Below are 23596 nucleotides of genomic sequence, written 5' to 3'. Positions count from 1 at the left end.
AAGTTATACCTGGCTGTTAAATCGACATAGACAAATTGTTTTTTTAGTCACATTGTCATTTTAGTTCTTAAGAACTCAAAGTTATTTTCCATTGCGTCATAAAATTCCACTTAGAAATAGAGTATTTTGTCAACGATATAAATGAATAAATCGTCCAGTGAAATCTCTCACAAGAAGGAACAATAATTATCATTGAAAATATGATGATTTTGAAAAAGAGCTTCTTCCTACACCTACACCTACTGAACACCTACTAAATGTGCAAAAAGTAAAACCTTGGAAAAAATATACCCGGGGCTTGTTATACCAATTAGCTCTTGCCTTTGAGTTTTTTTTAGAAACAGAATCTCAGAATCACCATTGAAAAATTGGTCAACCTCTGGTACAAATACGGTCAATAACTGGAGTTGGTGGTCAACGAAGGGTACATTCTAGTTTTTGGAATTCTATGTTTAATAAAAATAAACCAAAATAGATTAAACCCAACTTCATTAGATTTTTCAGTTCGTATAATAACTATTAATTAGATAACGAATAATTAAAAAAAAAACGGTAGTAAACATCGAAACAAGTGAAAAACAATCCCTAATTTGTTTGAGACTGGCTCATCCATCATCATCATCATCATCATCATCATCATTTCAACCAATGGACGTCCACTGGTGGACATAGGTATTTTGTAGGGAGTTCCACAATCCACGGTCCTGGGCCGCTTGCCTCCAGCGGCTCCCAGCGACTCGCCTGATGTCATCTGTCCACCGCGTTGGGGGCCGACCTACGCTGCGTTTACCGGAGCGGGGTCGCCAATCCAGCACCTTAAGACCCCAACGTCCATCGGTTCTCCGAGTTATGTGCCCTGCCCATTGCCACTTCAGCTTCGATCCACCCTATTTAAATTTTATTCTTTTCTCTTTTTCTCCGCTTTTGCTCCCGCCATAGTTTTCTTCTCGCTTCTTTTGCTTTTTCTGTTAAGTCTTTTGCAAGAATATTTTTTCACTCTATTATTCTCTTTTCTCTTGAATATTTTACACTTTTCTGGGTCTCGTTTAATTTTTTCCCTGTATCTTTTAACTCGCTCAGCAGGTGTTAACAGCACGGTGTATTCTTTAAACAAAACTGCTATTTTAATCATGTTATCTATAAACGTGACCTAAGTTGGGCACATAATTATTAATCATTGAATTGCAACTATACCATAATATATTAATCAATTACTGTATCACTATTTTTAATTCAATTATAATGTCATCTGTTGTCCTATAGTTTAGCGCAGCCCAAATAAAATTATACTTATAGGGTTAAGGCCCTTAGGCCGGTCATCAACGAGATATGACCAGTTGAAAGACTTTTCTACCATCGTCGATATTTTTTAATCGTAAACCAATGATGATCATTTAAAAACTCCTTCTTATCTTAAGGAGAAGTTTACTTTTCTGGGAGTGCAATCTGATTTAAGATCGTGTCGCGCGCTGACTCTTAGTATGCCTTTTCATAGAACTAAGTTCTATGAGCACTCGTTTACAGTGCAAGCCATAGCGCTGTGGAATGCGCTCCCAGTCGACATAAGGCAGTCTAAGTCACTTTGGATTTTTAAGAAAGCTGTCAAAAACCACTATATTTTACATTGAAGACGACTTGTAATAGTATTTACTGTTATTAATGTATTTATGATATGTTATAGTATATATTAGTTTATTATTATTTATTTTTTGCTAATATTTATTCTATTATGTATTATTTTATATGTGTAATCTAGTTCAAGTATTAGTACCTATGTAGTTATTGATTTGGTTTTTTTTTTATTATGCACAACCTGCAGTATGTTACCCTTTTGTTTTCCTTATCGTAAGGTTGCCTGGAAGAGATCGCTACAAAGCGATAAGGCCGCCTTTTGTATACTTCTTCTGTCTATGTTTTTTTTATTCTTCTTCTGTATTTTTATTCGTGTGCAAATAAAGAGTATAAATGATGTTCCACCTGACGGTAAGTGGTAAACCATCGCCTAACAAGCAGTGAGAGCAACAGTTCGCAGAGCATGCCAGGAACACGTCCTGCATAGTTCCGTTGAGTCACCCAATGCGCAAATATTATGCCCCATGAGACATTGGCATGTGATTAATGACACAATTCGCCCAAGATCTCACGTGGACCACGTTATTCAGGAATGAGGGATAGAGGTCATCAATTGGAAATATTTATAAAATTAAATGTTATGCTATGTATTGGCAGCAATATGGTTGAAAATAAATCGCCATTAAATCTTATGATGGCATATCTACCACTTTTAATTATTTTCTATTTATATTACAAAAGAATTTACCTTCTTACTTAAAAACTAAGTAGTATTTACTATGACTTTATCAATTTACCACCCATTATTTCATTATTCAAAGAAGAAATAAGAACTAAGACAAAACACACAAACTTACAATCATTATCACTTCTACGAATTGACGTCCACTGCTGGAAATAGATCTTTTTAGAAAGTTTTTTTTTATTGATTTAATGTATGTTTTATGAATAAATGAAAAAAAATTAGCACTCTTCCATTCTGCACTCCTTTTCGTGTGTGCAATTTGCAATTTTCGTAATTATGGGCTAAAAGTTTTTGCTCCCCGTATTAATGTATAGATAAATAAGTATTAGTTAATCAAAGGAAACTAGCTAGGCTTTCACTTTATAACTCTGTATTCTAAAAAAAGTTACTACAAAACTAGATGTTTAAAATGTATCCTTTACATTATGCATTATGTAGAGAAACTCATAAATATATATATTATTTATAAGTTTTTTCCAAGACTCAATAAATGTTGGCACTTACTAAAATTTACAAAATATTGCTAGCAAACTGCTTAACTTATTCATTAGTCGTAATCGATGAACATGTGAAGCCTTTGTTTATCAATTGGCCTGGGTTCGATTCCCGTGTTCACACATCGTTGAAAGTGAGGTATTGGGTTTTTGATTTGTACCCCCGTATCTTGGAGAGCACGCAAAGCCGTCGGTTCCCATTGTTATCACTAACACGTTAGGTTAAAGTCCGCCAAGTCGTATCGGGGCAGCGTAGTGGGTTTTAAAGTCTCTCTTATGAAAGTATTAGTAGTTATCACCATCAGTACCCACTACTATGTACACATTTTGTATGTAACCAACGCATCAAAAGGGCCATTTTTGTATCTATTTGAATATAGAAATATTTGACTTTGACTTTGACCTAATTTTTATGATATAAATTGTGCTTAAATCTTCACGAACACGCCATCCAGCATAATAAACCGCGGTGGCAAGTGATTATGCTCTAGGTCCGCTCTGAATATTTTCTTATTTTTAATGTAGGCGGTGAAATGCGCTTTACAGCGTGCGCCTGTGGTGCAACGCCAAGCACCAGTCGTTTTACTCCGTGAGCTGCAGTAGTAGGTGAACTTGTCGATGATTGCCAGCTCCTTGCCTGACTGTTTCATTACCCATTGTACTGCAAAGGAGGACGTTTTTTAATTTACAAGATCATTTGAAAAGGGGTTACCACGACTTTTCATAAAATTCTTTGATCAAAAACAAGATTAGATTGCATCAAGATTATCAGAAGAACTAAATGATCAACAAAGAACCCCTACTATGTGTGCAAAATACATCCGAGTCTTGTTATACCAGTTAGCTCTTGCCTTTGACTCTTCTTTAGAATCAGGATATCAGAATCACCATTAAAATATTGGTCAACCTCTGGTACAAATACGGTCAACAACTGGAGTTAGTGTTCAACGAAAGGTACATTCTAGTTTGACAGCGTATCTTCATCATATAAACCGCTAGGTATTTTGAAGGGAGTTCATAATTTTCAAAAAGTTCCACGGCTTTGTGCCGCTTAGATCCTGCAGCTGACGCGCTTAATGTCGGCCGTCCACCTCGTTGGGGGTCGAATAACACTGCGCTTACCATTGCGGCTGCCATACCAGCACCTTAGGACCCCGACTTCCATCCTTTCTTCGAGCTATGTGCCCCGCCCATTGCTTCGCGACTTGTTGAGCTATGTCATTAACTCTGGTTCTTCTAAGGATCTCCTCATTTCTTATTTGATCGCGTTGAGATTATCCGAGCAATAGCTCTCTCCTTCGCCCACTGAGTGACTCTGAGCCCTGTTATGAAGCCCATAGCACCATAGGCACCATAACTTAGAAGTATTAATTATTATGGATTTGGATGAATTTTTAGTAGTAGAGTTTCTACAGCTAATATGGGAAATACTGCTGCCTTGCTTACTTCTGCTGCCTAGCAGCATAGCTGTATACAGGTCTGAAGGGCGTGCTTTCCGGTGTAATACAGGTACATGAGGCTCCAAGGCCTCGGGTTGATGGACATACGAGTAGGGCGGCACGTAATATAATGACTTCAAAACATAAGTTATCTTCCTTTGAAAACTATACTTAACTAGCTGACCCGTGCAACTTCGTTGCACTAAATCGTTTATTACCGGAAAACACAAATAAACTGACATTTTCTAAAAATGAATCCTAGCTAGATCGATTTTTCGCCCCCAAAACCCCCGTTTACCAAATTTCATTAAATCGTTGGAGCCGATTTCGAGATTCCAATTATATATATACAAGAATTGCTCGTTTAAAGATATAAGATAAGATACAGAACTTGAGTTCCTGTTCCTATCTCGATATCAGCCTTAGATATCGAACATGGAAATCTTATTTAACTTACTGATGTTATGTTATCATTTAGCCTAGATGATTTAGCCTAGTTTGGTGATTGAAAATGCGTATCCACTTGATTTCAAGGTGACATTATAGGTGGTTAAGAAAAATGCAAGCGTTAGGAGTTTGTCACTGGAGGCAGTCATTATGAGAAATATTTAGTGCAATCCAACCTGATGTTAAGTAGCGAAGCAATCTAAGATTGAAGTGCTGTCAGGTGATATCAGGTATTAAGGAAATCTATAAGCAGCTTATTTAACTCGGGCGGCATGGTAAGCATAACAAGTATATTAATTGATTAATAAACATTGTGTTAATCATAGACATCAATTAACATTCTTTTAATCATAGACATCAATATACATTGAATAAATAAATAAACATTTACTTAGAATATATAGTACAATTTACAATTGTACATTTCTAACAATGACTAGTTTTATCAATATAGATGATTATGTCGCACGTAAAAATGAACTCATTCAATTAATGAGAGAACATTTCTTTAACAAAACATTTGACAACGAAGCAAAAAGTTTTACACTACTGTCCAATTACTAACATACAGTTTCAGTACTTGAAAAAGACCCAAATTTTAGTATCTTATACAATCAAACCTGATAAGGTTAGTAGCAGTTTATTTAACTTATTAAACCCTAAACGCTTTTATTGCGCCATCATACCGGAATGCCTACCTTAACCTAATTAGGGAATATCAATAAATTTATTAATGTATCAGCTTAAAAAAAGTAAACAAGATTGATTAGTACAACGTGTAAATGAAATAATACTTCAGAGGTTTTAGAGGTACATTAATCACTGTGTCTAACTTTGATCTGTGAAACCAAAACTCTAATAGTATTTGAGTAAACCATTGTCTACTCAAAACCTAATTCAAGAGATCAGATACAGCGCTAACGTCACATTCAATGTCACAGCGAATGTACTATGCACGTGTCGTTCTTTTATCTTCAATATTCGTTTTTTATAAGTAAACACTGATAATTTTTTGAATTAGTTTGTATGGGAAAATAAATATGCTTCTTTGATTTAATTTGACAGAGTAATTTCTTAAGAAGAATGCCCCCTTCAACCGTATCTCGTAATTCCATTACACGTATATCTCGATATTATATAACTACTTGCTTTATTTAAAAAAAAAAACACTAGGTGTATTATTATAACATACGAAAAATGGTCAAACTACCTACCGAGTACCATTTTATTGATTTTGCTCTATGCAATGGGACTCTACAGATACTTATATGGACTATATGGGTTTAACCCGATTATGTTTTCGGTTTAAGATTTTTACGTCTACCCCTCATGTCTCTTTCTACTACATTTCTGCCATCATACTTAGCCCAAGCAGTGCGAACTACTCTTTCGCTTACAGCATACGTATTTAAAAACATTGTTTTACAAACTTCTACTCGTGTTAAATCCTTCGGTAGGTAATACTTGTAGGTGAATTGACGATTACGCTTCATGTCTTTTTGCGAATCCTTTTTCTTTCTCTCCTTAGAACTGTAGCTCGCAACGTGAAGCCATTGTTTCTCCCGATCGCCCAATTTCCAAAACTTCTCAAATATATCCATTCTTTCTTCGGGTGTCAGCTTAGTGCTACAGTTGTATTTACAATTGCAAGGGTTACCAATCACCTTTGCTGGTACAATATGACCACGTTTTGATAAATAGACTTTGCCCTCATTTTTAAGTCGCTTCCTCTTATTATCCGCCCAGGTATCAAAGCGTTTTTGACCGCTACTTCGTATATCAGGAGTTGGAGACGACTGGCCTGAAGACGTCACTGAATTTCCGGAAGGATATGGGCTATAATCAACACAATGATTAGTTAGACAAAACTCATCGCCACTTTCTGCGCTATCATTTTTGGCCTTCAATAAGTAAGGCGTTCTTTGATCATCAATAGACGAAGATGTTAGTTTTGACAGCGGTGATGAGATTGGATCTGGAGGCCCATCTGAATCTTCCATAAGATTGTTTGCAGGTGATAGTAAGGACTGTTTTGTTTCTTCATCTGCGGACCCGTTATCAATAGTTACTTTATGAAAGTCGCCCAAAAACATGTCTTTCCAAGTACCGTGCATTTTCTCATTGGCATTGGGAGATCTATCTGAGTTGTATTCTGAAATAATATTATGTGTAAGACACCAAACTCTGTATCGAAATTGATAAAAACTTAAAATAATTTAAGAAGATCTTTATCAAATGCGCATTCAATTTAAGTGAACATGACTAGACAAAACATTATTTCAAATTAAAAAGAACTATAAAAACTTTAAGTAAGGTAATACAAGGAAGAAATAAAAACGCGATGATTGGTGAATGAATCTCATTCTTTATTTTGAGTCAGCTTAAAATAAATTTCCGAGTTCCTAATTATTTTATTTAAAAGTTCTTACACATTAATTACTTTAAAAACTGAGATATAATTAGTGACTAGAGATAAGACATAGAAAGACACATCGCTTAAAGCCGCTTAAAAGTTTAATGCCTATGTTTAAAAAGGACTAAGCAACTACAACAATTACATTGCATCTTAATGAAATAAACTACTTTTACTTGTAAAATAAAGTCCCTTGCTAACGAAGCACTTGGGTCGTTCATGATTGTGCTCCGAGATGATTCTAGAAAGACCATCTGGTGTGAGTTTGAAACGCGCTTTGCATCGAGCTCCTCGAGTACACCTCCATATGGAGGCGTTCACACTTCTGAGGTCGCGGCCGAAAGCGTAGTGGTCTAGTATTGCGATTTCCTTTCCACAGTTGTTAATAACGAATTGAACTGTAACAGAAACAGAAGACAAATAAGTACCCCATCGAAATCATCATCCAAAGCTTATTAACAATATAAAGTATAAAGAAGAAATACAGTTGTTCGACGCCTATGATCTAAGGGTAAATGCCGACACTGACTGGAGGCTATCGAGCTACCTTACTGACTCTAGGAGTAAACAACTACCAAGGTCAGTAAGGTTTCAAGTTCAACCCCGCATTAACCGCACGATTGCTATGTCTAGATGGCTGTGTCGAACCTCTGTATGACTATTTTTACTCTGTGATATTAATGCACAGACCTCCAGGTTGCATCATTTTTTAGCAATTAAATGACCAGGACCTACACACTACGTTTTATGACTTAAGGCTATAACTATTACTTATACTATAATTATAGATTGATGAGGATGCTGGCAATTTTGGGAGATAAGGAAAGGAACTCTTTAGTAGAATGTTTCAGTAGTTTATTTTTCGTAATCGTCTATATTTTTTTATAAACGAATTGTCTATATTTTTGTATGAAAAAAAGACAGAGCCATAAAGAAAAAAATTTTTTACATTACAAATCATAAAAGAATATTCGGACAAAAGGTAAAATAAAAAAAACATGATTTCAAAGTCATGGATAACATTTTTATAATATAAACAGATCGAATAACTCACATAATTAGTTAGTTAAAATTCTATTTTCGATGTCAGGTTAAAGCTTATTGGATTTTTTTTTTTAAATATACAGTACCGGCCGTACTTTGGACTACTTATAAAGATGCACTGATTGCAAGTGACTTTTTACTCACATAAAACCTTTGGCAATTTTTTAACCAGAAAATTCCCTTTTATTTGCTTTTTATAAAAAAAGTAAAACAATCCAGATCTCCAACGTTCCCAGTGTATTTATCGCTTTGTGTAGTACCCAAATCTGTACCTACTACCATGGTATCCGCACCTGATAAGATATTGTTATGACCTAAACTCTAAAATAATAACCATCTCGTATTATGTAACTTGATGGTTCATGGTCGTGTATGGAGATTATCTGTTCAAGCTGATATTCCGAGTTCAGCTTGAACCGGCCTTTACAATGGCCACCTCTTGTGCAACGCCAAATCTCGTTGCACCTTTTATCTTTGTAATAACTGTATCCTTTCAGCACTGCTACATCCTTGCCTTGGCTGTTCTTTGCAAAGGTCACTGTAAAAGTAAAACAGGTGAATAAGTAAATATACGGTCAAAACCACCCGTCGTTTGCGGTAAGTTTAGAACCAATCACGAGAGGCGCTGATTTAAAGAAGCCTTGTGATTGGTAGCAAGTAGGACGTAATACGACGTGGATCCGGGATAGTTGCGTTAATGCGATATTCTTGTAACACCATTACCGAATGGCTTGCTTTCAACATATTCGGCCCTGATTTTGTATCATATTAGAATCGTTACAATCCAAGAAATACATTTCGTAAACTCATACTATTTTCGAATAAGAAGTGTGACTTCAGCATCATAACTTAGCAGATGGGATTGCAGTCAAGGGTTAACTTGTAGTTGGATTAAAAAAGTGATAAGAGATCTTTTTGTGAAAGAGCTGGTATTTTTGCCGCCAAGCAATGTTGCTGTATTCCGGGGCGTGGTTGCCGGTGTATTAAGGCACATGAGGCTGGAATACCTACGTCTGTGGTTGATGGAAATAGGACTTCACTTTCTAGGACGTGTGCCGTGCATTCTCTGTGTTGTTTTGCTCTGTTTACAGTCGATGTTTTTTCACTTACCATCTGCTTGGTCTATTAATGATTACTATAAAAATATACATCTGTATTTGTTGGTATGAACATATGTAATTAAGTAAGTTTATTTTTACCGCCACGGAGCCAATGCAGTCCAAAGTGGAAGCTTGCTTAAGAATTGCAGGCAATTAGCGGCAGCCGAAACATCTTTCAAAATATCGTAAACAAATTTTGCTTCCCAACAAGTAATAAAGTTGGTGTTACCTTATTACTTGTGAAGCAAAATTTAGTTACACCATTTACAATTAAACGCCTTTTCGTAATTCATTAAAGTTATCACGCGCTCTTTGAAATAGGACAATTTGTGACAGTTAATACAATATATTAATTTGACTATATACTTTTTAATCATAACATATTTATAACTAGAATTGCAATTATTTTATAGAACAGAAAAATATACGGTACCGCCAGTTCTATAACGTGTATGTACGCATATTTTAGCTAATCACAATGCTCTGCATTAGAGAAAAATCTTCGTTTGTCATCGTTATAGGTTGGCGCGTATTCGTCAATTAAGCATTCGCTGTTAAGACCGAGATAGTTTGAGTCTTGTTTTTAATGATTTTCAAATCTAAATGTATACTAATAAGGTCTGTATTTCATTGGAGTTTACATAAGTTTTTAGTCAGCGTAAGATTACTCCTTTTTGCGCTATAGAATATTGTCGATGTCAATATCGATGTAAATTATAAAGGCTCAATTACAGCTACAATGTAACGTAATTATAAATTATCTATGACATTTTGTTTTAATAATTTTAAGGTGCTCATTAATTTAAAAGTGTACTAAAATTTCACGTGCGATAAAGTTGTTACAAATAATATTAACTTTCAATTCAGAATTTCACTGTTTACACACTATGTGCTTATACGCAACCATTTTTTTTTCCTTTGTTTATTGAAACTACTGAATAAATATTTTAAGGTCGTTAGGAATTAAAGATGTATTGTGAGCCAAATTTAGCAAATGAACTCGTCAAAGTGGATTATTAAACAATGACTACTTGGTAAATATCCTACGGGTGTAATAAACGCCGTTGCTTATCAGATAATTCGGTGGGTCGTGGTCGTGTACGCGGAAGAACTGCCAGATCATATTGTCCGTGGTCAGTTTGAAACGACTCTTGCACGTGCGACCTCGGGTGCATCGCCAAATGTTGTGCTTACTCCTCTTGTCTTTACAATAGCTGTATCCTTCCACGACCGCTATATCCTTGCCAACGCTGTTTTTAGTAAATATAGCTGTGGGAGGGGAAAAACTGTATTAATAACGCCAACAGCTAGCACAACATAATTCTAAAGTTAGTATATTTCATAGTTTATTGACTTGAGCGTGATAACTTATGATTATGGGAAACTTTGGGACAACTTTTAGTCCAAGATGAATGACTAGTGGTAAAATGTGAACGAGGCCGTCTTATCGTGTTCCATGCAGCACCATGTTGCTTCCAGTAAACATAGATAGCAGTCTATAATCACTAAAATGACATTTGTCCTCGTCTATTAAAGTCAAATGTATGGTATGGCTTTTTTTTTAATTAACGATAGGCCATTGCTTGACGACAATCATGTCCGTTAAAAAGCAATGATCAGGTCTAAGCTACGTCTGTCCCACCGCCATTTTAGAGTGACTTGCGCCTTTGGTTGTTACAGCCCTTAAACAAACATAAATTGAATTTGCTAAATAAAGCCATTTTTATGTACCTATTTCGATTTTTATTTTGTAACTTTTATGTTTAAATTATAAACCTAAACTGTATTTAGAACAATTACATATTTTCCGCCTTTGTTGAGCAGTAGCTTGGCATTAAACAAGATAAAGAACGAAGAAAGCCTACTTTTTATCTGAGGGACAAATCATTAGCGTCAATCAAAATGAGCGTCCTCGCCATGCAAAATTCCACCCTTTGTCAACCTGAAGCGTATGTGGTGAGCCTCATGTGTCTGTGTTCATACCGGCCACCAAGCTCTATAAACCGAAATACAGCAATGTTGCTTTCAATGTTGCGCGGCATAAAGAAGAATGAATGTAGAACTGGTCCAGACTAGCTCTCTTGCAGAAAAAATAATAATTGGTTAAAGTCGGATTACTGACGATAGATGAACGTGACAACGTCGTAAGAAAATACTGATGGAATGGTTGCATTTTTCAAAAGAAAATTTTTATTTTATTTGTTTGATAGATATTATCGTTGCTATAAACAATTGACACCACATTCACTTTTCACTGCACTTCATCCTTGCCGAAAACATGTAAATGTATTATTGTATAGAAGCTGTCCACGCGGACGCATCGCTCACTCAAGTAGGAGAGAGACAGATGTCGAACGCGGAGGCCGACTGTGCCTCTTTGTCGCTCGTTCCGCGCTCTCGCTTGCACTTCAAGCCTTGAATGGAACGCCTCAGAGCGCGGTAACACCGCATACGTCATGTTTTTCCGCTCCATCGAATTATAAGACGTTGTCACGTCAAAAGCTCCACTTTTATCTATTTTATATTTTAAAATAAACTCCGTCATGAACAACGTACTTCGCCGCTCGATGCTCATGCACCAGGTTGTGCCTGACGCACCGTTGACGTTCTGTAGACATGGCGAACCGGGCCTTACAATCAGGTCCGCGGGTGCAGCGCCAGGTCGTGGTATATCTGGTTTTATTAGCCAAGTAAAAGGGGTAGCCATCCACCAATGTCATTTGCTTTCCAGATTTGTTACGCAACCATTGCACTGTGGCTAAAAAAAATTATACACTAGTAAAATTCCAGGCAGCTTTCGGATGGTATTCCTGCAGGACGGTCATGACAAAAAAAATCAGATGCGCGAAAATTATAGTTATAATTTTACTATATAACGCATGTAAATAGGGTAATGTTTTGAACATGACGCCCTCCACAATAAGCTTATTTGCTTATGCTAAATTATCCGCGAGTCACAAATAACTTTACCCACCTCACCAGCTTTTACTTAACGCCCCTCCTAACTGAATGGGGTTGTTGATCGCAGTAAATAGTAGTAGTAGCACATAGGGTTTTATTAATTTTCCTTGGTCGCCTCGAACGACACCCGCGAGAATAACAAATAAATAAGTATATTACGGCAATACACACATCGCCATCTAGCCCCAAAGTAAGCGTAGCTTATGTTATGGGTACTAAGGTGACTGATGAATATTTTTATGAATAACATACATAAATACTTACAATATACATATAAACACCCAGACACTGAAAAACATTCATGTTCATCACACAAACATTTTCCAGTTGTGGGAATCGAACCCACGGCCTTGGACTCAGATAGCAGGGTCGCTGCCCACTGCGCCAATCAGCCGTCTTAATGAATGGTACCTATGGATTTCATGTCACTGCGATATCCGAAACAAGTTAGCCAGCTATATTCTTTAACAGCGTCATCACTTACAACTAGTTGAGATTTGTAGCGGACTCAAATATTTATATAGGTGTACTATAACTATTAATACGAAAGTAGTGAAAATCACCCTGAAAATATTCCCGTAGGGTATAGAAAAACCAACGCATAGGTATAACATTATATATTGCATTTTGGAGGAAATCAATTTATTCTCATCATGGTAAACAAACGGAAATCCCGTGTAATAAAAAATTAAGCTATTGTTAATAAAAAAATGTGATGGACTGGGAAGCGCCTTTAACATCCTAAGAAGCTCATTCTCACGAAAATAAAGAAATTTGACTTTCGCTGGACCACAGGTAGATGTGTAACATCGAAACTAATTTAGGTACAGAAAATATATACAAGGATGGTCGATTAAATGAAATAAATACGGAATATCCAAAAACCAAATATTTATTCAGATTTTATGGTAAAAAGATACTATTTAAAAAACCTAGTTATGTTCTTAACAAATAAAAACAAAACAAAATCCAAAAATTGAGATGGTTTATTTCTTTAAATCAATAACTTCTGTGAAAACATAATAAGCGGCATACGTTACCATGCCAAAAGCCGGCCTGACCCAATGCATTAGTTCTTTCATAACAAAAAACCATTTGAACATTTCTATTAAAGTATCTAAGTATAGGTATCCGACAAATTAGTTTTTTATTCATCCTCGATGCATTTGTACGTTGCGCCAACCTACATAATTTTTTCTCGTATCTGTACCATGACGTTGTATATTGGTTTACAGAAACACAGTACTATCACAGATTAAGTATACGTATATACAACGTGTTACGAAATACTGTTGAAGGGTGCATAAGTACATTTTATTAGGAATTACCCAGTAAAAATATTTAATTAAAAGAAGCATATTTATTTTTCTATACAAATAAATTCAAACCATTCTAAGTGTTTACTTATGGCAACCCTAGTGAAGATAAAAGACCGACTCATGCATAGTACCTACCTACTCTACGCGACGCGTACCCAATAAAGTGACATAAGTCACTTGATTTTACTTTTGCATGTGATGTTAGGACTGAGTCTGATGTCTTTCAGTAAAAACTACTGCAATGGCTTACTCAAAACTATAAGCATTTCGGTTTCACAGATATGTCTCAGAGACAGTAAATAATGTAGTTACCTCTTAAGTCTCTGGAGTATTATTTCGGTTTTCATTAACACGTTGTATACGTTTAAGTGGTCGCAAAAGAGCAATTGAGCTCGTAGTGCAGAACGAGGAAACGACTCTTACTTATCTCAGAAGTAAGGACTCAGCGGTCGTGGCGATGGCGTCAAACGCATCTCTTTGTTTCTACTGTTTTACTATACCATAACATACAGGCAGTGTTCGGTGGTTATCAAAACATTAAGAGAGTGTTTTGCCAAAATTTCGCGGAGATGCGAAATTTTAGCAAAACTTACCTTACTTAACCTAACCTAAAAGAAAAAGACCCAAGCCACATTGATGTAGTTTTGAGACATTTAGTGCCTTAAACCGACAGCATCTTTCATTTATAGAGTCAAAAACACTGTATTATTATTGCGACGGTATACCAAATTTATTTCATCAACGGCTTATAATAGCCCACTGATGGTCTAAAGGCCTCTCTCAAGGGGAGGGTTTGCCTATAATCACTACGCAGGGCGGACGAGTTGGTGACCTCAGTAGATGGAAATAGTAGCTCAGAGGACGCTTCCTGTTCTCTGTTACCTATAAACCCTAAGTCGCCTGATACGACACCTGAGGTTAGTAGAAGGGTAGTGACAACTGTATTCTAATCTGCAGGCACAATACGAAGCATTTACTCTAAGGCCGTCCGTCTTTTTTTAAGAGAGCTCCTTCTCAATCCTTGTTTTAGAGACAGATCAAGGAGCATCTTCTCAAAAATTGTCAGTGACTTCCCTGCGATGTTAACACTTTTCTCCATACCCTCAGTCGACTGTTTCATGTAAGTTAGTGTCACGCTACTACTCTACTGTGTGTAGAGGGTACATTGCCGAGGATCCGTTTGGTGTGCAGTATGCGGATTGAAGAAATTATAAATAACACCATACAGATTCTCCTGCTGTTCGCGGAGTATAGCAAATTAAGCTTAATTTTCATAATACTGGCAACCCATGCCCTTAGGCCTGGAAATCAGCATTACAATTAATGCTGTTTAGCGGCAGAAATAAGCATAGCGGTAGAGCTTTACCGGGCGAGCTCTGTCACAAAAGCTTTACCGCTACGTTTACTACGTCCATTATTTATTGTATTTTTTACCTTAGGTCGTAAGAATCTTATAGTGTGTGTTTTAAGTACCTATATTTTGAGATACACCCCACCATGTATAACATACTGGGGCGCTAAATGGTCATGGACCAGCTGGGTTCTAATCAGTCTCATGAACCTGTCGGTAACAAAGCGTGCTTTACACGTTGCTCCTCTCGTACAGCGCCATGCTGTAGTTGAATGACTGGTCTTCTCATTGTAGAACGTAAAATCATCGATTATCGCCAGCTGCTTTCCCGATTTATTCTTCACCCATACAACTAAAACAATAACATTACTATGATCTACAGTTAATAATGTATCTATCAATCCTTAACAATGTTACTTATAAATTAAACCATGTTAAAAATTAATAAAGAATCCACGGGGCCTTTCATTACCCACGCATCTGAGGATCCAATTCGCAATATGTGCCGTATTAAGAACTATTCCCTGATGATTCGTAAGGTGTTTAACAAAAACGTACATATCAGTAATGAGGATAGAACGCTCAGCAAAATCTTATCGGGAAAGAGAGTCGAGCTGAAATGAAGCTAACGATACAACGCTTACCACAGACTTGACATATTATTTTCGAATTACAGTAGAATCCGTTAACTATGACTCCGCCTATATTGACCAACCGGTTATTATGACGTAATTACACTACGAAGTTTGGTTTTCATATAAAATTCTTTATAAACAAGTCGGATATAATGACTTCCCTTACAGTGAAATGTCGTTTATTATGACCCATTTTTAATATATTATGTCTGGTTATAATGACCAACATGATTCTTTCGGATGAGGAAGTCGAGGAAGCACCATTACCTACCGCAGAAGAGGCATTAAAAGCTGCAGAATTATTATCACGATTTGTTCACAGCAATATTGAAAATGCTTATTATGACGTGTTTGTCAATTCTGTTCGATGTCATTATAAACGGACTCTACTGTACGTATTTTACATACCACTTCTGACTTGTGACAAGTGCCTGACTGTCAAAGATACCCATGAAAACTTACTGCCAGATGAGTCAAAGACTCATCCTACTAATATTATAAATGTGAAAGTGTGGATGATTGGATGTTTGGTACTCAATCACGCACCTTTGACATGGAAAAGACCATAGGCTATCTTTTATCCCGATTCCAGAAGGAAAATTGAAAATTGTTTGAAAATTTAAAATCGGTCCAACAGCTTTGAAATTCGGTATACATCCGCGGTCAAAAAGCTTTGATATTTGGTATACATGTCACCTATGCTATGGAAAAGGTAATGTACTATCTAAACCGATCTCTCAAAAATTTCCCGTGGTAGGTAGGCTTCAGACCCAATTCTGAAGTCCACGCAGACGAAGTCGCGAGCAGAAACTACTACTTCCACTTTTGATCCCGATCTCTTTAATTATTCCCGTGGGAAAAACATAAATAATTGCTGCATAATTTATTAGTAATGTAATTGTTCTTTTATAACATTCTAACGTAAGATAAATAGGTTTTACTGGGATAAAAAGTAGCCTAGGCCACTTTTCTGCAATCATCTTTTTCTTACGGAAAAACACGTTTAGAGCGCGATAACCGAAATACACGCAGATTAATGTGCGTCAAACAAAAATATACATTTTGCGATTCTACCATATTAAATACGTAATAGCTGAAACGCAAAACTGCAGCTATTTTTCTCTATTAAAACGCAAGCGATAACCCGGGAGTTTATTCAATTTTTTTATTACTTTAAAATTTTAATTTCTTTTTGGACCCAATTCTGAAGTCCACGCAGACGAAGTCACGGGCAGAAGCTAGTGAAAAATAAAAATACATTTTTTGTTACGCAATTTTTATATAAACACCGTTACGTATAACATATCTGGGTGCGGAATGGGCGTGCAAGGAGTTTCGGCGTATTATGATATTGTTGTTGTCGAGGACGAACCGCGCACGGCACTTACGCCCTTTCGTGCATCGCCACACAGAAGTAGCTTTCGCTTGTCCATCTTTGTAGTATGTAAAATCGTTCAAGAGCGCCATTTTCTTGCCATTTCTATTCTTCACCCATAACACTGAAAGAAACAATAAAATTGATTGTACCATATTCATTTCCTTTTATAAAGGAAGATCTCCGTGGTGCAGGGGTGAGTGCTGTGGTCTTATAAACGGGAAATCCCGAATTTGATCCCCGCTAGGGGCAATTTGGGATTTTCCATTTACTGAATTTGGTCCGGCCTGGTCTGGTGGGAGGCTAACATAACCCACTACCATCTTTGACCGCGTCAGCATTCTGAACATAAAAGTTATCCCATAACCAACAATTCGGGATAGTATGCCGTGTAGTGACGGCAGATCAGAATATAATTGTCAGCAACCCTCCTCGGTCCCCGGGTGTCGTACGAGGTGACTAAGGGAATATAACAGAGAAGGGGCGGCAGCATATTCTAGCGGCAAAACCTCCCACTGGAAGAGGCCTTTACTCCGCAGTGGTCCAGTGGCGTTACGTCCAGATGCAGCACTAGCTGTGTATTTAAGAACTTAAAGAGATCGCATGAATTGTTAAAGAGAACATTACAATTTTCACATTTTGTGAAAGAGCGATTTCTTAAACAACACTACACTAACAAGGGCATATCTTTCGGGTATTTTTATCCAAATGGGAAAATTACTGATTATATTCTAACGTAATGAATCCAAAGGAAGCTCTTGGTGTCTGGCTTGTCTTTCAAGGTTTTTTATTTTGAGGTGCTGCCAAATCAGGCAATTCGATAGGAATACCTCGGCTTGATTTCGGTGTTCCAAGAAATCTAGACGGACGGCCATGTTTTTTGATAGGAGTTTTGCTTACTTTACGAAAGTGCTCGGAAACTGCAAGTTTGAAATTCAAAAAAAAGGCAAACGTTAGTCTGAAAATAATAAAATCCATCCACAAAAAATGTAGAACTCTGCTGGATTCTATTATCTTCAGTAATTCTGAGTTACCTTTGAATTCAAAGTCAACTTTCTTAAGCGGGCATTTTTCGCTTTTTCAAAATAATTTACAACATTTGTTTATTACAAAAAAACTTGCTCCTTTTTAGCCCTTGTAGCTTTAGATGTAGATTGAAGTCTGTTAGTTAGTTAATGACAAATAATCATTGTGAGAATTAACAATATGTCTTTGTATCACTCATGCGGGGAAAGTAGTATATTGACGCTCGCTGTTGCGGTTGAAAAAGGAAGAACCGTTTGCCCATTTTAAAATTTGAGTGCGACAAGAATAATTTGAGTGGGCAAAATTAAAAATGGGCAAACGGTTCTTTTTCAACCACAACAGCGAGCGTCAAGATACTACTTTCCCCGCATGAGTAATACAAAATAGTATGTGCAACAAGTGCGACATCGATTACAATCGACAACTTGTCGCACTAGTTGCACAATATACTATTAAGAGATTTTAGAAGAAATATAACCATCGCAGCATCGCTCAAGTTGCCATCACCTATTAACATGCTTAGGTTTTATAAAAGAAGCAAACAATCCATTTCTGAAAGTAGCAAACCACAATCTTGAACCCATGGAGCCAAATATGGCAAATCATAATCTTTTATATAGGGATTTTAAGAAATTGATTTTTTTAAGACCACCACGAAATTTTGCGGTAGAAAATAACGGCATACTTAATATTCTAGGATATTAAAAATTATACTTTAATATTGAAACTAAAATTAAACTACAGCCATTCAATTCTTTCTTTAAACAGATTAAATAAATACACAGTGTTTTTGTCATTTTTTTTAATAAAGCATTAATTTTCAATAATGAAATTAAATTCACAAAGGCAATAAATAATAATAGTAATTTCGTTTTTAATCTAGCTAGTTAAAATGTTTGTATATGTGTTTTAAAAACACGAAACTAAAATAGATACATTTTGGTTTGGTTTATTTTATTTATTCGGGGATTTTTTTTCGTCCGTTGATTTTGGAGCATTTTATCGCTCCATGGACTTTCTGATGAATCTCATTTTACTTTTGTCTTGAAAACACTCGAACAGTGAGACGAGCCAACGAACGAAGTGATCTCGAGGAAAAGAATAATCCCCAGTGGATCCTAGTGTTTCGATGCTCAAAAACGAGCAAACAAACACAACACCAGTCTCTTCCCAACATTACTCCGTGAACGTATACAACCATCCAATTACCAACACCCTTCCAACAACTTGGTGCCTGGTACTTAATCCTTATAACTTTGTTAAATAGCCTTTCTCTACTATGAATGCTGGGGGATGGTGTTTATGACAGAAGTTCGACTTCAAGATGGTCATATCGGGGGAAGAGATGAATCTTGCCTTGCATATTTTACCTTTCGTGCACCGCCATGCCAGCGTGTTAAAACTTACTTTGCCACAGTAATACGTAAAGCCGTTTACGACCGCTATTCGCTTCCCAGCTTTGTTCGTTACCAGTTTCACTGAAAAATTAAAAAAAAAACTTATAGTTACAGTAACTGTTATAGTTGTGTTAGAAATTTTATGCCATTTAGAAATAGCGTATCCATGTCAAACTTAGGTGCTTTAGCCCTTATAAATATGTAACAAGGTCGATCTTCACACACAGTAAGTGTGGGAGAGTATCCCAAAATTCGAGAAAAAACTAAAATATTACTTTTTCGCCCGTTACATTGATTAATCGCACCTACCCCCTATATTAGGATCCTACATTATTCTCTATCCAAATTTATTTTACCAATCTTGGTCTACAATATAGGAAACTATGTTCTAGCTTGTATAATTAGTTTTAAAATATGTTTATAAAAACCCTAATAAAAAATTAAAAAAGCTGAATCTATGCAACTGCAATCGAAATCTTTGCCTTCGCAACGGATTTTCCCGTATCACATGTTTCTAAAGTGCCCCGTTAAAAAGAAAAAATAAAGATTTTATACTAAGATTTTCGTGGTTAATCAACGTTTCTTAAATATAGTTCAACGGGTACATACCACGATAATATTTTGGATTTGTCGATATTTCTACCCAGTCGCATGGATCGTGGTCACGACGGGACTACGTAGGTACGAGATGTCAGGATTATAACGTTACCGATTATAACCGATTATAAAGTTAAAAAAATTACTCAAATTTCCCTACGAACATTGTTTTTATTTTGGGGCTGAGAATATTATACAAGATTCTCTCACTCTCACAAATTAAATTCAAAATATTGACATAATATCTGTTAGTAGTTACTTAAATTACTTTTTTTATTACTTGGAATAAATACGTAGGTACATCGGCAAACGTATGGAACAATCGTATTGTACAATTATCAAAATAATTTGGCGTAAATAATTTGGTCCAAAACAGCTGTATATCAGCTTTATCATAAATATATAATTATATATTTAAATAAGAATTATCGAAAAGGGTTATCGAGTCTACCGGTGATCCTTGATCGGGCACCTTGGCCAACGAATTAGTTTGGCCATCCAAAGGGGCAATGCTGCCAGCATCTTAGGAACTGTGCCTCGCTGCGGTGGTTTCGACGACGTTTTAGATTTTATTTTGTTTTAAATAGTTTATTTTAGGTTATATTTATAAAACAATTATTTTAAAGAATAAATAAATAATTTTTGTTTAATTATATATTTAAAAAAATAAAAAATAAAAATGTTTTTTTTTATTGCATTTCATTCAATCAATTTATTAGATTTAATGTACAAGTAATAATCATTATTGTTTAATTTAGCGCAAATGTGGATTTATGCAAATAATATTCGATTAGCCAATTTATAACATTTATTCTGAAGTAGGTGCCTACATAACTTTACAACTTAAATTTTTAGCTGTTTTGTGATAATTTTTTACAATTATGGAAACAATCATGCATTTTCTAATTTTACTGGAATCAATGAATTACATAATGTCTTAGTATCATGAAACTAGATTAATGTCATATCCTTATGGCCTCCACGTAATATTTGTATCTATTAACTTCTATTAAGCCGAATTATACCAATGACTACGTGGCTGTAATAAGCGTTTAGGTTTCACTCTCTGTCGCAATCACTTGAGCGATGACATATCTAGTAGCGCATAGATCACTTCGTTGTTGCTCACTTGTGGTCAATGAGTCACATTGTACATGGGCCATTGTTCCGTCTGGGAATAAAATAATCGAGAGTCCCCCGTCCGAGGCGCGGTGGAGGGTGGATATCCCATGTGCAATACCGTGCTCAGGTGCGCGAGTGACACGTGAACTCTCGCGTATTGAAACAGTGTTGTTCGTTTCCTGGACAGTCACCTTTTTCTCAACCGCCTTACATTTCTGAGTCGACGTATCACTTCTACAAAGTCGTGAATGTTTCCGAGGCTTAATACTCCATCCTGTGATGTCGAACTTCTGCGGGCTGTGATCATGGATTATCTGACCGCAGATTAGGTCCATATCTTCAGAAGCAACAAACCGGGCCCGGCAGCCTTTCACGGCCTTACACAGCCATAAACCCTGCGACTGACTCCGTTTGTGGCAATAAAAAATGTGGTCATTCACGATGGCTAGTTCCCCACCTGCTGCGTTGCGGAGCATGGTGACTGTAACACAGAAAATTGCGTATTGGACCCGTGACACTACCAGCCTGCACCAAATTGATAGTTTAGTCTTCTTAAAGCTTTAGATTTATTTTTATTTGTCGGATGGTACTAGCCACGGCCTTCTAAAAGACTGTACAGGATGATTTAGTTAATGAGTTTGAATTTGGATAATTGAATTTTAAGACTCAAAAATTCACAGGTTGTTGGAAAAAAATCCGTGGATTACCCAGACTTTTTTTCATGGAATCACTTGTGGCAAAACGTGGCATCCAATTAGTGTCTCGGATTCGAAAAATTAGTAAAACATTATTTTAGTTAATAAGTAGCTTATTTTTCCTTACTTGTGTATCTTATCCTTATTTTTAGTGCAAAGTAAAACATAAATAAATAAAGAGAATATCTACTAATTTTATGTTATAAACACGTATAACTAGCTCTTATCGAAATACATTTCGATAATGTTGTCAAATTTAAAAGTGGAACATTACTATAAAATAATTATTAAAATAAATTACTAAAACAGATACTAAGAAAATATATATTTATCATCTTTCTATACTGTATGTATAAATATATTATATAATAAATTTGATTTTTCTCGATATCCATGTGATGTAATCATCATATTCTGGTCTAAGGTTCCGTGATTAGTGCATTGCCATACGTCATTCTTCCAGCTTCCATCGCAATAGAAGCTATATCCGTTAATAAGAGCTGTACGTTTACCGGAAGCATTGTGAAGATATAAAACTGTTTTATTTAATTATTAATAAATAAGAGCAACGAGCAAGCGGGACACTTTATTTTAAGTGAACACCGCCGCCTATGAACATCGTCAGCATCGGAGGAACCGCCAAAGTGTTGCCGGCTTTTAAGACACTTGTGTATCCGCACCTTAAATAATCCCATATTAAAATTTAACGGAAACAACGGAGACTGGACTTGTTTCCGCAGTTTGCGAGTAGGAGAAAAGATCTGTTGTAACGGACAGTCGAAAACTCCAGCCATCCAGTTGGTGGCGACCAGACATAGATTTACCATACTGTACAAATGATATCAATATTTGATACTTTGGCTATATTTAATAAAAAATATAGCCATCAGAGCCGTTCGCTTACCAGAAGAATTCAGCAGATAGTGAACTAAGATATGGAAATAATATCGATATCCAGTTAGACAATTTTGATGTCGTGTTATGCTTAGAACAATGACACATGTCGTTCTTTGAGCGTCCATCCCTGTAACTTCTAAACAGGGCCGTTCGCTTACCAGAAGAATTGAGCGGATAATGAACTGCAAAATTGAAATTCATGTTTCACCTTTTTCACTCAACCGCAGCACCGCAATCTTGATTTAAATTAGTACAGCGATAGTTCAAAATCTGAGAAGTTCATGGGAACTTTTCCCCGAAAAAGCCTCTGGGAACCATTGTCGTTAGACCCTGATGTCATTTAATGTTTAACTATATCTTGCATAGTGGCGATGTTCTAACCTGAGTTAAAAACATTAAAAAAACAAAAAATATGCGAGAAGTCGCGGCAAGCGACTATTGTGAATGAAAGAAATATGATACAAGCACATTAAATTTAATATTCGCTTTCACACAAAAATAACCGAATTAACCTGATAATAAATTTACTGGTATATCGAATACAGTTAATAAAAATTACCGAACAACCAGTTTAATAAAAAACCCCTGTATCATATAAATGTCTTACTGATGGGAACATGATCTACAAAACAAAACTTTTTCAGGTTATATTTAAACTTATTTGCTAGATATTTTAATATAAATACCATCGCGGATCACAAACTTAGGAGGTAAATGCGTATGGAAAGTATTACTTCGGATTAGTTCCCCTTCTTTAGTGGCAAGGAATCGGGCCCTACAACTCCCCGACCCCCTATTCCCGTTGCTAGTACACTGCCATATATCGTTCTTCCAGCGTCCATCGCAGTAGAAACTGTAGCCGTTCAATAGTGCTGTACGTTTACCGGAGGGATTATAAAAGTAGTAAACTGAAAAAAAAAACATATTGTATGGATAAAATTTAACTGCCTCGGTAGTCCAGTTTCTT

The 23596-nt window shown here is 36.2% G+C and overlaps 1 protein-coding gene across 28 annotated transcripts in view; it reads right to left on the bottom strand.

Annotated features, from left to right (window-relative positions):
- The window catches only part of LOC120626775 (protein tramtrack, beta isoform), a 548009-nt gene that overhangs the window by 222237 nt on the left and 302176 nt on the right, over positions 1-23596 (bottom strand). The window contains exon 5 of one of the 28 annotated variants that reach the window (XM_039894467.1): positions 5975-6849. The exons of 26 other annotated variants lie outside the window; for them this stretch is intronic. In XM_039894467.1, coding sequence (XP_039750401.1) covers positions 5990-6849 — 860 coding nt within the window. In that variant the 3' untranslated portion in view covers positions 5975-5989. Of the gene's footprint in view, positions 1-5974; positions 6850-20708; positions 21519-23596 lie in introns of those variants that run through there. One more of the 28 variants, XM_039894471.1, reaches the window with a different exon arrangement.

This window comes from Pararge aegeria, chromosome 10 (genome assembly GCF_905163445.1).
Source record: "Pararge aegeria chromosome 10, ilParAegt1.1, whole genome shotgun sequence".
Lineage (NCBI taxonomy): Eukaryota > Metazoa > Arthropoda > Insecta > Lepidoptera > Nymphalidae > Pararge > Pararge aegeria.
The sequence above is the reverse complement of the archived record's forward strand: the minus strand, read 5'-3'. Positions and strand labels throughout refer to the sequence as shown.